This window comes from Scyliorhinus torazame, chromosome 6 (assembly GCF_047496885.1).
Source record: "Scyliorhinus torazame isolate Kashiwa2021f chromosome 6, sScyTor2.1, whole genome shotgun sequence".
Taxonomy (NCBI): domain Eukaryota; kingdom Metazoa; phylum Chordata; class Chondrichthyes; order Carcharhiniformes; family Scyliorhinidae; genus Scyliorhinus; species Scyliorhinus torazame.
In genome coordinates, this window is record NC_092712.1 from 272,206,917 (window position 1) to 272,225,047 (window position 18,131).

Here is an 18,131-nt window from a genome sequence, read left to right on the forward strand (position 1 = left end):
AATGTTAACCTACTTGTAGAATGACACTGACTTAAAGTTGCATTTATTGTTGCAAGTTGGAATAAAAATTGAACAATGAAAACCAGGAGCACCAAGTTCCTGGAGCCCCAAGAAATCGAATCTTTATTTAAAAAAAAACATATTGTTGGTATAGATGTGCTGTTTGTCCAGTGTTTACAATTTACAACACACTGGTGTATGAGGAGCGGTTTCCGGGTCTTTACTCGTTGGTGGTTAGAAGGATGAGGGGGATCTTGCAGGATACTGAGAGGCCTACAGTGGATGTGGAGAGGATGTTCCCACTAGTAGGGAAAACTAGAAGCCGAGGCCACAATCTCTGACTGAAGGAACAATCCTTTAAAACTGAGATGAGGAGGAATTTCTTCAGATGGTGGTGAATCTGTAGAACTCATTGCCGCAGAAGGCTGTGGAAGTCAAGTCACTAAGTGTCTTTAAGACAGAGATAGATAGGTTCTTGATTAATAAGGGGATCAGGGGTTATGGGGAGAAGGCAGGAGAATGGGGATGAGAAACATGTCAGCCATGGTTGAATGGCGGAGCCGGCTTGATGGGCCGAATTACCTAATTCTATGTCTTATTGTCGTATGGTCTAAGGTGCTTCACAGGCGTACCACCATGAAACAACGCATTATACCTGCCAAAGGAGAGATTAGGTCAGATGAGCAAAAGCTTGGTCAAAGAGTTAATTGTTATGCGTTTTCAAGGAAGAACTAGAGGTAATGAGGCGGTGAGGTGCAGGGAAGGAATTCCAGAGATTCGGTCCTATGCAACTGAAGTCACAGTCACCAGAGTTGGACATTACAATTGGGGATGCGCAAGAGGCCAGAATTAGAGGACTGCAGAGGAGGGTTGTGCAGCTGGGGGGATATTACAGAGGTGGAGAAAGTTGAGACCATGGAGGATTTGAAAACGAGGATGAGAATTTTAAAATTATGACCTTGACTGAGAGCTAATGTAGGTCAGCGAGGAGCATCAAGAAAGAGGATTGCAACAGCAGATGAGCTGAGATGGGCCATATTACAGAGTTGGAAATAGCCAGTCTTGATGGCGGTGCAAATATGAAGATGGAAGCTCATGTCGGGATCAAATGTGACCTCCAGGAGAGCGTTGAAGTTGGTATGAAGGGAACAGAAGTTTGACTGGGGACTGAAAGAAAATGACTTCAATATGATGTAATTGGAGGAAAATTCTACTCATCCAGTACTGGATGTCGGATAATTAGTTTGATAATTTATCAACATTGAAGGAGTCTAGAGAGGCGATGAAGTAGTGCTGGGTGTCATCAGCGCTCATGTGAAAACTAATGCTGTGCCGTTGATTGATGACAGCGTGTAGAAGTGAAATAGGATGAGGCCAAGATTAGATCCTTCATCTGAAGAGGGGGAAGAAAAATCAGCACATGACTGATGTGGATCTCTAGTGATGAAACTCCTTGGAAATCTCCTTTTCTGTCCCCTGCCCTAACTTAGGCTAGAAACCCCATTACACAGAAATGAGGTTGCTGCTGTACTCCCGATGGAGTTATGGGGTGTGAAGCTGGAATAGTTGAGAGGATGTGAACTGGATCACAGGATCACCTGTGATGGCCTGCATGGTTGAACAGCCTACTGATCACCACCGGGATTTGCTTGGAAGGCTTGTCATTTTAATGAGGTGCATCTACACCAACTCTTCTGGTTTTCAAAAGAGCTCAGACAAGATTAAAATCAAAGAAAGGGCTTTCTTTTAAAGAAAAACTGGTTTGTTTCCTCATTTAACAAGGGCTGGTTTAGCTCAGTGAGCTAGGCAGCTGTTTGTAATGCAGAACAAGGCCAGCAGCGCGGGTTCAATTCCCGTACCAGCTTACCCGAACAGGCGGCGGAATCTGGTGACTAGGGGCTTTTCACAGTAACTTCATATTTGTGACAAAAGATTATTATTATATTATTAGTTTATTTTTTCCCCTATAGAATAGTTTGGTCGAAACATATAGAATAGTTTGGTCGAAATATATATACGTTTCATTTGAAACTTGGAGCCAGATAATTTCTCTGTCCATGCTATCACCCAATTTTATCTAAACGTTAGCTCCATGTCCTCTCCACAGATGCTGTCAGACCTGCCGAGATTGTCCATCATTCTCTGTTTTTGGTTGAGATTTTAGCTGAAGAATCTCAGACAAACACACAATTTGATGTTTTCCCTGTTGTTAGCCAGGGCCACTGCTTAAATGCGACTGACACATGGGGGTTGATTTTATTTTTCCCATTCGCAGGTCTGAAGGCAGGTGGCCTTCTCGCTATTTACCCACAAGCCCTGTCTTATCTGAAATTTTATAGGGTTGTGGGGAGGATTATTGAGGCCGTGATCCCTGACCGCTGACTTATTGAGACTCTTCAGCACGGGGACTGCATGAACATAGAACATACAGTGCAGAAGGAGGCCATTCGGCCCATCGAGTCTGCACCGACCCACTTAAGCCCTCACTTCCACCCTATCCCCAGAACCCAATAATCCCTCCTAACCTTTTTGGACACTAAGGGTAATTTAGAATGGCCAATCCACCTAACCTGCACATCTTTGGACTGTGGGAGGAAACCGGAGCACCCGGAGGAAACCCACGCACACACTGGGAGGATGTGCAGACTCCGCACAGACAGTGACCCAGCGAGGAATCGAACCTGGGACCCTGGCGCTGTGAAGCCACAGTGCTAGCCACGTGTGCTACCGTGCTGCCCTTTTTTTTAAATAAAAAATTTTTTTTTTTTTTTTTAAGATAAGCATTTTATTTCATTGTGTATCAGACTTGCACAATTCCATTAATTTTAAATGCAGCATTTACAGGCTAAAATAAGCTTATTCACCTTATGTCACTGTTCTTGGCATAGCTTTAAAAATAATTTTTTCATTATTGAGGTAGGGAGTCGCAATTCTTTGGGTGTTTCCCCATTTGGGTAGACATTATCCTCAAAACTATTGTAATGACTCTGCTGTAGTAAACTCTGGTATTTGTTTGGAAGGCTTATGGATTGTAATTGCGATAAGTGCACTATTCATTAAGGATTGTGACCTCCATTGACTGCTTGTTTGGAAATTAATAATTTTTAAAACGCATCAGTTATCTAATTCCTTTGAACTGAACCCATGTAGCTCCAGCCATGGCCACCGGTCCCAGCTGGCACTGCTGGGTCTACAGAGCTTCCAGCCATCTGACTGGCCAGCGACTATCTATTTCCTAGTCTATTCCTGAAATACTATTCTTCCTTCCAAGAAAGGAGTGGGAATCTTGCCTTAAAGAAATGAATATCGCGACCATTGTTAAATTGCTGTGGAACAGCCGTCTGGTATAGTGGGTAGTCTCACCACCACCGCACCCCGCTAGCTGGTGGGGTTGTTCACTATGGCCTTGGTAAATCTAGATAAATCAAGCCCATTGACCATAAGACCACAAGACATAGGAGCAGAATTAGGCCACTCTGCCCATCGAGTCTGCTCCGCCATTCAATCATGGCTGATATGTTCTCATCCCCATTCTCCTGCCTTCTCCCCATAACTCCTGATCCCGTTATTAATCAAGACCCTATCTATCTCAGTCGATTTCAGCGGGAGCGGTGCGCAAGTGATTTCTGGGAGGTAAGTTTATCCTTTTAAAAAAACACTTTTCTGTTTTATTTTTTTCGACCCGCGGACTTCTGGGAAGAGACCCCCCCCCAACCAATAAATTCTGGTGGAGAGGAAACCCGAGACACTACACGTGTAGTGTCTCCCACCCGCCCTCCTCCTCTAACCTAATAATAAGACCCATTGGTGTGAGGTAAGTGCCATATTATATTATTAGCATTATTATATTATATTATTAGCATTGCGCAGGTCAAGGAGACACAGCCGGAGTGAGAGAGATACAGACAGTGAGAATTTGCTAGTTTGGTGCAGTAAGGTAACCAGGAAAGGTAAGTGGTTAATCTAATTGTGCTGTTTTTCAGTTAAAAGTGCAGGGTAGTGTCTGATTGGCTGAAGCTGCCCCCACCATAAACTTAAATTAAACTAAATTAATTAATTAGTGATGGCTGGTCAGGTGATGTGCTTGAGCTGCTTGATGTGGGAGCTGGCAGATCCCATTGCGAGCTGCAGCGACCACATCTGCAGTAAGTGTTGGCTGCTCGAAGAGCTCCGGCTCAGAGTTGATGAGCTGGAGTCTGAGCTTCAAACACTGAGGCACATCCGGGAGGGGGAGACTTACCTGGACACTGTGTTTCAGGAGGCAGTCACACCTGTCAGAGTAAGTAGTTTAAATCCTGCTAGTGGCCAGGGACAGCCGGGTGTGACTGCAAGTCAGGCAGGTAAAGAGAACCAGCACTCAGGAGCCTCAGCCCTTGACTCTGTCCAACAGGTATGAGGCACTTGCTCCCTGTGTGGATGGCGAACAGGGTTGCAGGAAGGATGAGTCAGCTGACCAAGGCACCATGGTTCAGCAGGCCATTCAAGGGGAGGGAGTAAATAGGCAAGTTGTAGTTGTAGGGGATTCTATTATCAGGGGGATAGATAGTATCCTTTGTGAGCAGGATAAAGAGTCCCGCATGGTATGTTGCCTGCCCGGTGCTAGGGTGCGGGACATCTCTGACAGGCTTGAAAGGATACTGGAGAGGGAGGGAGAGGATCCAGTTGTTGTGGTCCATGTCGGTACCAACAACATAGGCAAGTCTAGGAAAGAGGACCTGTTTAGAGATTATAAAGAGCTAGGATTCAAATTAAAAAAACAGGTCCTCAAGGGTCATAATCTCCGGATTACTGCCCGAGCCACGTGCAAATTGGCATAGGGAGGCAAGAATAAGGGAAGTTAACACGTGGCTGAAAGAGTGGTGTGGGAATGAGGGGTTCCTTTTCATGGGGCACTGGCATCAGTTTTGGGACAGGGGGGACCTATACCGTTGGGATGGTCTCCACCTGAACCGAGCTGGGACCAGTGTTCTGGCGAAAAGAGTAAATAGGGTGGTCAATAGGACTTTAAACTAAAGATTGGGGGGGGGGGGAAGGGAAAGTCAGGGAACCAAGAGGTGAAGTAATCAGTGGGAAGCGTAGCTGCTTAGGAATACAAAAAAGCACGAAAAGACCAAACTCAGGAGAGGTTACAATAGTCCCCATCCCACAAAATATGACAGTGTATGGAAAGGCTCAGTAAACCAAGGTCCACCACACTAAGAAAACAAAAAGGGACGGTCAATAGAGAATTAAAGGTGCTATATTTAAATGCGCGCAGTGTACGGAACAAGGCAGATGAGCTTGTGGCCCAGATTGTGACTGGCAGGTATGATGTGGTAGGCATCACAGAGACATGGTTGCAGGGGGTTCAGGACTGGCATTTAAACATCCAGGGATTCACAACCTATCGAAAAGACAGAGAGGTGGGCAGAGGGGGCGGGGTTGCCTTGTTAATTTGGAATGAAATTAAATCAATAGCACTAAACGACATGGGGTCGGATGATGTGGAGTCTGTGTGGGTAGAGTTGAGGAACCACAAAGGCAAAAAAAACATAATGGGAGTTATGTACAGGCCTCCTAACAGTGGTTAGGACCAGGGGCACAAGATGCACCACGAAATAGAAAGTGCATGTCAGAAAGGCAAGGTCACAGTGATCATGGGGGACTTTAATATGCAGGTGGACTGGGTAAATGATACTGCCAGTGGACCCAAGGAAAGGGAATTCATTGAATGTTTACAGGAGGGCTTTTTGGAACAGCTTGTGATGGAGCCCACGAGGGAACAGGCCATTCTGGACTTAGTGTTATGTGATGAGCCAGACTTGATTAAAGCTCTTAAAGTAAGGGAGCACTTAGGAGGCAGTGATCATAATATGGTCGAATTCAATCTCCAATTTGAAAGAAAGAAGGTAGAATCAGATGTAAAGGTGTTACAGTTAAATAAAGGTAACTACAGGGGCATGAGGGAGGAACTGACGAAAATCGACTGGGAGCAGTGCCTAGTGGGAAAGACAGTAGAACAGCAATGGCAGGAGTTTCTGGGAGTAATTGAGGACACAGTACAGAGGTTCATCCCAAAGAAAAGAAAGGTTATCAGAGGGGGGATTAGGCAGCCATGGCTGACAAAGGAAGTTAGGGAATGCATCAAAGCAAAAGAAAAAGCCTATAATGTGGCAAAGAGTAGTGGGAAGTCAGAAGATTGGGAAGGCTACAAAAACAAACAGAGGATAACATAGAGAGAAATAAGGAAAGAGAGGATCAAATTTGAAGGTAGGCTAGCCAGTAACATTAGGAATAATAGTAAAAGTTTCTTTAAATACATTAAAAACAAACGGGAGGCAAAAGTTGACATTGGGCCGCTCCAAAATGACGCTGGTAATTTTGTGATGGGAGACAAGGAAATAGCCGAGGAACTGAATAAGTACTTTGCGTCAGTCTTCACAGTAGAAGACATGAGTAATATCCCAACAATTCCGGAGAGTCAGGGGACAGAGTTGAATATGGTAGCCATCACAAAGGAGAAAGTGCTAGAGAAACTAAGAGGTCTAAAAATTGACAAATCTCCGGGCCCAGATGGGCTACATCCTAGAGTTCTAAAGGAGATAGCTGAAGAAATAGTGGAGGCGTTGGTGATGATGTTTCAACAGTCACTGGAGTCAGGGAAAGTACCAGAGGATTGGAAAATCGCTGTTGTAACCCCCCTGTTCAAGAATGGAACAAAGAAAAAGATGGAAAATTATAGGCCAATTAGCCTAACCTCGGTTGTTGGCAAGATTCTAGAATCCATTGTTAAGGATGAGATTTCTAAATTCTTGGAAGTGCAGTGTCGGATTAGGACAAGTCAGCATGGATTTAGTAAGGGGAGGTCTTGCCTGACAAACCTGTTAGAGTTCTTTGAAGAGATGACAAATAGGTTAGACCAAGGAGAGCCAATGGATGTTATCTATCTTGACTTCCAAAAGGCCTTTGATAAGGTGCCTCACGGGGGACTGCTGAGTAAAATAAGGGCCCATGGTATTCGAGGCAAGGTACTAACATGGATTGACGATTGGCTGTCAGGCAGAAGGCAGAGAGTTGGGATAAAAGGTTCTTTTTCGGAATGGCAACTGGTGATGAGTGGTGTCCCGCAGGGTTCTGTGTGGGGGCCACAGCTGTTCTCTTTATATATTAACGATCTAGATGACGGGACTGAGGGCATTCTGGCTAAGTTTGCCGATGATACAAAGATAGGTGGAGGGGCAGGTAGTGTGGGGAGGCTTCGGAAAGATTTAGACAGTTTAGGAGAGTGGTCCAAGAAATGGTTGATGAAATTCAACGTGGGCAAGTGCGAGGTCTTGCACTTTGGAAAAAAGAATAGAGGCGTGGACTATTTTCTAAACGGTGACAAAATTCATAATGCTGAAGTGCAAAGGGACTTGGGAGTCCTAGTCCAGTATTCTCTAAAGGTAAACTTGCAGGTTGAGTCCGTAACTAAGAAAGCAAATGCAATGTTGTCATTCATCTCAAGAGGCTTGGAATATAAAAGCAGGGATGTACTTCTGAAGCTTTATAAAGCATTAGTTAGGCTCCATTTCGAATACTGTGAGCAATTTTGGGTCCCACCCCTCAGGAAGGACATACTGGCACTGGAGCGGGTCCAGCGGAGATTCACACGGATGATCCCAGGAATGGTAGGCCTAACATACGATGAATGTCTGAGGATCCTGGGATTATATTCATTGGAGTTTAGGAGGTTGAGGGGAGATCTAATAGAAACTTACAAGATAATGAATGGCTTAGATAGGGTGGATGTAGGGAAGTTGTTTCCATTAGCAGGGGAGACTAGGACCCGGGGGCACAGCCTTAGAATAAAAGGGAGTCACTTTAGAACAGAGATGAGGAGAAATTTCTTCAGCCAGAGAGTGGTGGGTCTGTGGAATTCATTGCCACAGAGGGCGGTGGAGGCCGGGACGTTGAGTGTCTTTAAGACAGAAGTTGATAAATTCTTGATTTCTCTAGGAATTAAGGGCTATGGAGAGAGAGCGGGTAAATGGAGTTGAAATCAGCCATGATTGAATGGTGGAGTGGACTCAATGGGCCGAATGGCCTTGCTTCCACTCCTATGTCTTATGGTCTATCTCTGTCTTAAATTCACTCAGTGATTTGGCCTCCACAACCTTCTGCGGCAAAGAGTTCCACAGATTCACCACCCTCTGGCTGAAGAAACTCCTCCTCATCTCTGTTCTAAAGGAACGTCTCTTTAGTCTGAGATTGTGTCCTCTGCTTCTACTCTTTCCTACAAGTGGAAACATCCTCCCCACGTCCACTCTATCCAGGCCTCGCAGTATCCTGCAAGTTTCAATAAGATGCCCCCTCATCCTTCTAAACTCCAACGGTACAGACCCAGAGTCCTCAATCGTTCCTCATACGACAAGTTCTTCATTCCAGGGATCATTCTTGTGAACCTCCTCTGGATCCTTTCCATGGCCAGCATATCCTTCCTTAGATACATAGAACATAGAACATTACAGCGCAGTACAGGCCCTTCGGCCCTCGATGTTGCGCCGACCTGTGAAACCACTCTAAAGCCCATCTACACTATTCTCTTATCGTCCATTTGTCTATCCAATGACCATTTGAATGCCCTTCGTGTTGGCGAGTCCGCTACTGTTGCAGGCAGGGCATTCCACACCCTTACTACTCTCTGAGTAAAGAACCTACCTCTGACATCTGTCTTATATCTATCTCCCCTCAATTTAAAGCTATGACCCCTCGTGCTAGACATCACCATCCAAGGAAAAAGGCTCTCACTGTCCACCCTATCCAATCCTCTGATCATCTTGTATGCCTCAATTAAGTCACCTCTTAACCTTCTTCTCTCTAACGAAAACAGCCTCAAGTCCCTCAGCCTTTCCTCATAAGATCTTCCCTCCATACCAGGCAACATTCTGGTAAATCTCCTCTGCACCCTTTCCAATGCTTCCACATCCTTCCTATAATGCGGCGACCAGAATTGCACGCAATGCTCCAAATGCGGCCGCACCAGAGTTTTGTACAGCTGCAACATGACCTCATGGCTCCGAAACTCAATCCCTCTACCAATAAAAGCTAACACACCATACGCCTTCTTAACAACCCTCTCAACCTGAGTGGCAACTTTCAGGGATCTATGTACATTGACACCGAGATCTCTCTGCTCGTCCACACTGCCAAGAATATTACCATTGGCCCAGTACTCTGTCTTCCTATTATTCCTTCCAAAATGAATCACCTCACACTTTTCTGCATTAAACTCCATTTGCCACCTCTCAGCCCAGTGCTGCAGCTTATCTATGTCCCTCTGTAACTTGTAACATCCTTCCGCACTGTCCACAACTCCACCGACTTTAGTCTCATCTGCAAATTTACTCACCCATCCTTCTACACCCTCCTCCAGGTCATTTATAAAAATGACAAACAGCAGTGGCCCCAAAACAGATCCTTGTCCACTAGTAACTGGACTCCAGTCTGAACACTTCCCATCAACCACCACCCTTTGTCTTCTTCCAGCTAGCCAATTTCTGATCCAAACTGCTAAATCTCCCTGAATCCCATGCTTCCGTATTTTCTGCAGTAGCCTACCGTGGGGAACCTTAGTAAACGCTTTACTGAAATCCATATGCACCACATCAACTGCTTTACCCTCATCCACCTGTTTGGTCACCTTCTCAAAGAACTCAATAAGGTTTGTGAGGCACGACCTACCCTTCACAAAACCGTGTTGACTATGTCTAATCAAATTATTCCTTTCCAGATGATTATACATCCTATCTCTTATAAACCTTTCCAAGATTTTGCCCACAACAGAAGTAATGCTCACTCGTCTATAGTTACCGGGGTTGTCTCTACTCCCCTTCTTGAACAAGGGGACAACATTTCTATCCTCCAGTCTTCTGGCACTATTCCTGTAGACAAAGATGACTTAAAGATCAAAGCCAAAGGCTCAGCAATCTCCTCCCTAGCTTCCCAGAGAATCCTAGGATAAATCCCATCCGGCCCAGGGGACTTATCTATTTTCACACTTTTCAGAATTGTTAACACCTCCTCCTTATGAACCTCAAGCCCTTCTAGTCTAGTAGCTTGAATCTCAGTATTCTCCTCGACAACATTGTCTTTTCCTGTGTGAATACTGACGAAAAATATTCATTTAGCACCTCTCCTATCTCCCCGGACTCCAAGCACAACTTCCCACTACTGTCTTGACTGGCCCTACTCTTACCCTAGTCATTCTTTTATTCCTGACATATCTATCGAAAGCTTTAGGGTTATCCTTGATCCTACCTGCCAAAGACTTCTCATGTCCCCTCCTGGCTCTTCTTAGCTCTCTCTTTAGATCCTTCCTAGCTAACTTGTAACTCTCGAGCGCCCTAACTGAACCTTCATGTCTCATCTTTACATAAGCCTCCTTTTTCCTCTTGACAAGTGTTTTGACTGCCTTAGTAAACCACGGTTCCCTTGCTCGACCACTTCCTCCCTGCCTGACAGGTACATACTCATCAAGGACACGCAGTAGCTGTTGAACAAGCTCCACATTTCCATTGTGCCCATCCCCTGCAGTTTTCCTCTCCATCCGATGCATCCTAAGTCTTGCCTCATCGCATCATAATTACCTTTTCCACCAGACATAACTCTTGCCCTGCGGTATATACCTATCCCTTTCCATCACTAAAGTAAACTTAATCGAATTGTGGTCACTATCACCAAAGTGCTCACCTACCTCCAAATCTAACACCTGTCCTGGTTCATTACCCAGTACCAAATCCAATACGGCCTCGTTGGCCTATCTACATACTGTGTCAGGAAACCCTCCTGCACACATTGGACAAAAACAGACCCATCTAAAGTACTCTATAACTATAGCGTTTCCAGTCATTATTTGGAAAGTTAAAGTCCCCCACAACAACTACCCTGTTGCTTTTGCTCCTATCCAGAATCATCTTTGCAATCCTTTCCTCTACATCTGTGGAACTTTTCAGAGACTATAGAAAACCCCCAACAGGGTGACCTCTCCTTTCCTGTTTCTAACCTCAGCCCATACTACCTCAGTCGACGGGTCCTCATCAAACGTCCTTTCCGCCACCGTAATACTGTCCTTGACTAACAATGCCACCCCTCCCCCTCTTTTACCACCTTCCCTGAGCTTACTAAAATATCTAAACGCCGGCACCTGCAACAACCATTCCTGTCCCTGCTCTATCCATGTCTCCAAAATGGCCACAACATCGAAGTCCCAGGTACCAACCCATGCCGCAAGTTCACCCACCTTATTCCGGATGATCCTGGCATTGAAGAAGACACACTTTAAACCACCTTCCTGCCTGCCGGTACGTTCCTGCAACTTTAAAACCTTACTCATGACCTCACTACTCTCAACCTCCTGTATACTGGAGCTACAATTCAGGTTCCCAAACCCCTGCTGAACTAGTTTAAACCCTCCCGAAGAGTATTAGCAAATTTCCCCCCCAGGATATTGGTACCCCTCTGGTCCAGGTGTAGACCATCCCGTTTGTAGAGGTCCCACCGACCCCAGATTGAGCCCCAATTATCCAGAAATCTGAAACCCTCCCTCCTGCACCATCCCTGTAGCCACGCATTCAACTCCTCTCTGTCCCTATTCCTCGTCTCGCTATCATGTGGAACGGGTAACAACCCAGAGATAATAACTCTATTTGTCCTAGATCTAAGTTTCCACCCTAGTTCCCTGAATTCCTGCCGTACATCCCGATTCCTTTTCCTACCTATGTCGTTGTTACCTATGTGAACCACGACTTGGGGCTGCTCCCCCTCCCCCTTAAGGATCCCGAAAACACGATCCGAGGCACAAAACTGCTCGCAATACTCCAAATGAGGTCTGACCAGAGCCTTATACAGCCTCAGAAGTACATCTCTGGTCTTGTATTCTAGCCCTCTTGACATGAATGCTAACATTGCATTTGCCTTCGTAACTGCCGATTGAACCTGCACGTTAACCGTAAGAGAGTCGTGAACAAGGACTCCCAAGTCCTTTTGTGCTTCTGATTTGCAAAGCATTTCCTCATTCAGAAAATAGTCTATGCCTAAATTCCCCCTTCCAAAGTGCATAACCTCACACTTTTTCACATTGTATTTCATTTGCCACTTCACTGCCCACTCCTAGCTTGTCCAAATCCTTCTGCAGCCCCCTTGCTTCCTCAATACTACCTGTTTTCACTTGAACTTTGCATAATATTTTTCATGGTATTTTCTGGAATTCCTAAAACCAATTCTGGATGTGAATTTTTCAGTTTTGGGGAATAATGTGTAGTTAGTTTTGTAGTATGTCGTTAGTCACAAATCTACTCTTTTCACTTTTTTTTCCTCCTTAAGTACCTCGTACATCTCCTCTAAGCCTTGCCCCTCGCACCTTAAAACCTATGCCCCTAGTAATTGACCCCTCTACCCTGGGAAAAAAATCTCTGAATATCCACTCTGTCTATGCAAAACTGTTTGAGTTTCCAGTCTTTGGAATCTCCCCTTTTAATTCCCTGTAAAAGGAGTTTACAAAAGTTATCACTCAGTCCAGGATAGAAATTCAGGAAACTCAATTCTAGTTTCTCTGCAACATTTTTTCCTCTCTTCTTCCCCCAAAGCTGTAAATCCCCGTCCCACACACTCTCCCTCCTCCCTGGGCTCAAATCCAAACCCATCTCACCATCGGCACCATTTCTTTCCTCCACTCCCAGTTTTCTCCCTCCCTCTCCTCTGCCTGTGTTCAGTTCTCCAGCTCCTGGGTGGGATTCTCCGAAATGGAGGCAGAGCGTTCGCGCCGTCGTGAACCTCGACGGCGCGAAACGGCCCGTATCCCGACCGATTCGGGGCCCGATAATGGGCTAGGAGCGGCGCCGCATCACTTACGCGCGCCAGGCCTTGGTGCCGCGTAAAGGCGGTGCCGCATACATGAAGCGGCTGGCGCCGCATAACTGGTGTCACCCGCGCATGCGTGATTGTCGTCCTCTCCGAGTCCGCCCCGCAAGAAGGTGTCAGACGGATCTTGCGGGGCTGCAGAAGAAAGGAGGTCCTCCTCCAGAGAGGATGGCCCGACGATCGGTGGGCACCGATCGCGGGCCACACCCCATTTCAGGCCCCCCCCGGTGCAGGATCCCCCCCCCCCCGGCAGCTTTTCACTTTTTTAAAGGGACAAAGATATTCCTGTTTTTGAATCAGATAGACTGACTGAAAAAGTATTTAGCTTGGGGAAATCGGATTGTCTGCAAGTGAGGTGAAATTTAGGCCACAAGTGAATTTCATTAAATTGATAGCCACAGCTCTCAGCCTGCCGTATTAAAAATGGATGTAGGCCACAGGCACATGACTCAGCTTAGTATTTGCTTTTCTTGGTGATAAATTTGACAAACTGATTGTATTGGAATCATTGATTTTTTTCCCCCCTGCCAATTAAGGCAAACCACTCTCTGTCAGGGGAGTTACTTCTGTGTAGCTTGATTGCATTTGTACCCATAATGCAAATAAGAGTTCACTGACTTTTTTTTACTCATATTGTCATCCCCCGCCTTTTCTTTCAGGTTACCCTACTGTCTTGAACTCTTTAGAAAAGAAAAAGATATATGGATTCTACTTCATTTCCAACGTATGTAGTTTTGGCACAGTTAATCCAGATTTGACTACAGGCACAGTGTTAAACTTAGGTTTAAAAGAAGAGGTTTGCCGTTTATACATTCAGGATGTTCCAAAGCACTTTAGTACCCAATTAAGTATTTTGAAGAGGGTGGCATAGTGGAGCAATGGTTAGCACTGCTGCCTCATGGCGAACACAGTTTGGCATAGATTAGCATGTGCGCACTATTGCACATGTTCTTGCATCCAGCAGAAAGCTTAATCGAAGATCTGGAAAAGGTGCAGAAACCAAATTAATTCTGCAACCATTAGTCTGCTGTTAAGCTAAATATGTTGCAAACAAAATATGGTTTAGTTAAAGGAACACAAATACTGGAAATTTAAGTGAAAGCAATTTGCTGGAAATGTACAATAGATTAATTGGTGTCTAATAAGAAAATAAGTAACATTTTTTAAGCGTGGATCTTATTTTATTCTTCTGTTCTGATGGTCACATTTGAAATGTTAATCTGGTAAATTTTTCTTCTATGTGCTAAATAATCTGTTCATTTACACAATTTTATAAAACTTGTCCACAATGCCAGAGCCAGATGACATTTGGCTCCTTGAGCCTGCTCCACCATTTAAAAAGATCATGGCAGATCTGATAGTGACCTCAAATCTGAAATCTGCCTACCTCTGATAACCTATCATCTGATTGCTTACCAAGAATCTGTCCACCTCTGCCTTACAAGTAGTCAAAAACTCTGTTCCACTGCCTTTTCAGGAAGAGAGTTCCAAAGACTCATGCATCTCCGAGAAAAATAACTTTTTCTCATCTCAGTTTTAAATGGGCGGCCCCTTATTTTTAAACAAGAGACCCCTCGTCTAGATTTTTTCCCACAAGAGGAAATGTCCTCTCCACATTTTGTGTGTTTTAAGCAAGTTGTCTCTTAATTTTCTAAACTGCAGTGGATGCAAACCAAGCCTGCCCAATCTTTCTTCCCAAGACAACCCGCCCATTCCAGGTATTAATCTAGTAAACCTCCTCTGAACTGCTTCCATGCATTTACATCCTTCCTTAAGATAACCAATACTATACGCAGTACTCCAGATGTGGTCTCACAAGTGCTCTGTATAACTGAAGCATAACTTCCCTACTTTTGTATTCAATTGCCCTCACAAATTATATTCATTAGTATTATAGAGTTATTATTGTGAATCCTCTTATTTAAATCCATTACAAATGTCTTCAGTAAGTGCTGTGACATCATTAGTTGTTGTTACCTATGTATATTGGTCTCTAAATTAGTTCTAATTCTGTTACTGTTATTTTGATGTTTAACTAGCTGCTCCTGTTTTTGAGTCCATACTGTATTTTAAGTCATTTTTATATATTGAAGAAGATTAACTTACAAAGCGTTTCGACTACCTTTTTGTGGTCATGTTACTACATCTTTTTGGTGAAGAGAATAAATTTCAGCACGTTCAACACAATATTTTGCTAATGACATCACAACATTACTGATGACATCAGCAACAGATTTTAATAAGAGATGCATAATACTAACACTATAACAATTAGCTTTCTTAATTACTTGCTGTACCTGGATACTAATCTTTTGCGATTCATGCATTAAGAAGCCCAGTTCCCTTTGTATCTCAGAGTTCTGCAATCTCTCATCATTTAGATAATATGCATCTCTTTTATTCTTCCTGCCAGAATGGACAATTTCACATATTCCTACATAATAATCCATTTGCCAAATCTGTGTCGACTCACTTAATTGATCCATTTCTTTTTGTAGTGTACTTGCGTGTTCATAACTTACTTCCCTGCCTATTTTTATGTCATAAGCAAATTTTGTAACCATCGCATCCATCTTTTCATCCATATCATTTATATAATATGAAGTCCCAGCACTTACCCCGGTGACACACTATTTCTTATATATTGCCAACCTGAAAAAGAGCCTTTTATGCCTAATCGCTGTTTGCTGTCAATATGCTTTTATTTTCCGCAATAACCTTTGATGTGGAATTTTATCAAATGCCTTCTGGATATCTAAGTACAGTACATTCAGCGTTTTTTTTCTTGATCTACAGTGCATGTTGCTACCTCAAATAACTCCAGTAAGTTGGTAAAACATGACTTATCTTTCACAAAACCATGTTGACTCTGCCTGATTATCTTAAACTTATCCAAGTGCCCTTTGTGAACTTTTACATTTCTGGCTAGCTTTTGCTCTTACTCGGATGTTTCCCTCCTTTTTAATCGTTTAGTCATCCTTTGCTGTTCCTTATATTCTGTCCAATCTCCTGACCTTCAACTTGTCTTTGCACTCGTATATGCTTTTTCTTTAAGTTTGATACTATCTTTAACCTTTTTAGTTAATCGCAAATGGTGTGTCCATCCTTTGGAATTTTTCTTTCTCATTGATATGTATCTGTTCTATGTATTCTAAAATATCACCTGCCATTGTATCTATTGACCTATCTTTTAAAAAAAATTTAAAAAATTCCAATTAAGGGGCAATTTTCATGGCGAATCCACTTTCCCTGCACATCTTTTGGTTAAATAACCAACCCCATCTCATTCCAGAAAAACAAATGTCGTATCACCCGCTCTCTGGTTGGCTCCAGAACATGCTGTTCTAAGAAACTACCCTGAAAGCATTCGATGAACTCCTCTGTCCCAATATGACCCCTCTGTCCCAATAAGACCAAAAGAGACTGGACATATTAAATTAATTTTCTTTGAGATCACTAGATGGCACTGTCTAACAATGAATGGTACTGTCCTTTCACACTATTTTATGTAAAATTTCTTGCTTTGCAATGATTGTTGTGTACTCCATTTAAAAGGCACTAGCACCACTCAAACAAAATCCAGGCTAATTTTGTTTAGAAAGTTGGGCTTTTTGTTAAACATAATTAAAGCAGTTGGCAGTTTGAGGCTATTTAGGCAGTAGGTGGCAGTGTTTGACAAAGAATTACTGTTTTGTCTGTGTCTCTGACCTGCAGCTGTCCCACATTTACCTTTAGACACTGAAAGTGTGCATCACCTTGCTACTGTAATGTGTATATCACTCATAATTTTGCATATTTCCTAGTTTATCTCTCAGCTTCATCAGAAATACTAACGACCAAATAAAGTTGATATCTTAAAACGGTTTTGAATTATGACACCAACATTTGTTTCTTTTTATTAAAAATATACCTGTATTTTGGGCAAATGTTAAAATGCGCACCTGTGAAACTGCAAGGAAACCATAGGTTAACAAAAAGAATGAGCATGGTAACATTGGTGGAATGTGGGACTAATTGTTGCATGGATTATTTTACTATGGTAACTGATTAGGAAAGATGAGCTGTGATTAATGAGTAGGTAAAAGATTCGAGACAAAAAGAATGAGGCAGTCCTCGTGTCTTAAATGTATAGAGCAGTTGTTTGCTGATGGAAATGATCATGTCCAAATAAAGCTAAATGGTGCCATGGTAGCTATGCGATGCTGCCTGACCTTGGCCAATCAGAAGAACTCCTGTTTTTTCATTGCGCAGTGGCTAGTCCTATTCAGTGCTGTAAATTGGGAAGCTAGCTGGTTACAATTTGTCATTTTTGATTTTAATATTAAAAAAAAAAAATCAGTGTTCATGGAAGGGAGGTGGAAGGAATAAAGGCAGGAACAGTTAAATGCAGTTATGCTTACAATAAGGTATGGTCTAATATCGTAACGCGGCTTTTGAATACAAAACCCATTAAAAATAATGCAGCATGTCCAGCAGTGTTTTGCATCTGGAGGCAACACGTCTAAATTTAGGTAGGTGCAAGAAGAGACACAATTTCAGGTTTGTATTATATGTTAAAGTGATTTGTTCATGATGTGACATTTGTTTCTTTGCATAGCTTTTTTTTAAAAAAAGGTTACTTTGGCGTTTGTACATAATGTTTCAGGCAATTTCATTGAACCTGAATGGACTATATTAAATATGCTACAGATCATTTTGATTATGTAGGTAGATCTTAAAAGCATCAGGTCCAGATGTTTCTTATAGCATCCTCAACTGCTTGCTCTTGATGTTTTGCTTCCAATGCTATTCATAAAGATAGCTTAAGAGCATGCAAATAGTTATGATGGGTTTTAAGTGACAACCACGGAAAATAAAAATTTACAAGATAAAAGATAAGAGTTGTTATAACTCAAATATATTCCATGGCTCTGCTCCCAGTGCGTTATAAAAGCAACTGTCATAATATGGACACCGATTTATGGTGCTTAAATAAGACACAGTGAGTTTTATTACACAATATTGGGGGATTATTACTATGATTTGTTAATTAAAAAACAGGACTGTCCAATATGTATGAAATATTTTTTTCATGTTTCAAAAGTATTTAATTTTAAAACTATTTCAGTTTTGCAGTTGTGTATTCAGTGCATGGTACACTAATTAGATATAGGTACCCGATATTTTGCTGAACTGGGGGGAACAGGTGCCCTGGACGTGATCTTGCGGCTTGGCAGCATGCGCCTGGTTTATCATTTTTTGTTTTGCAGATT

General features: G+C 43.1%; 1 protein-coding gene across 3 annotated transcripts in view; it reads left to right on the forward strand.

Moving 5' to 3' along the window:
* The window catches only part of cdkal1 (CDK5 regulatory subunit associated protein 1-like 1), a 979,997-nt gene that overhangs the window by 89,419 nt on the left and 872,447 nt on the right, over window positions 1-18,131 (forward strand). The window contains exon 1 of one of the 3 annotated variants that reach the window (XM_072509705.1): window positions 17,330-17,390. The exons of the other annotated variants lie outside the window; for them this stretch is intronic. Coding sequence (XP_072365806.1) covers window positions 17,345-17,390 — 46 coding nt within the window. The 5' untranslated portion in view covers window positions 17,330-17,344. Of the gene's footprint in view, window positions 1-17,329; window positions 17,391-18,131 lie in introns of those variants that run through there. 3 annotated transcript variants of the gene reach the window in all.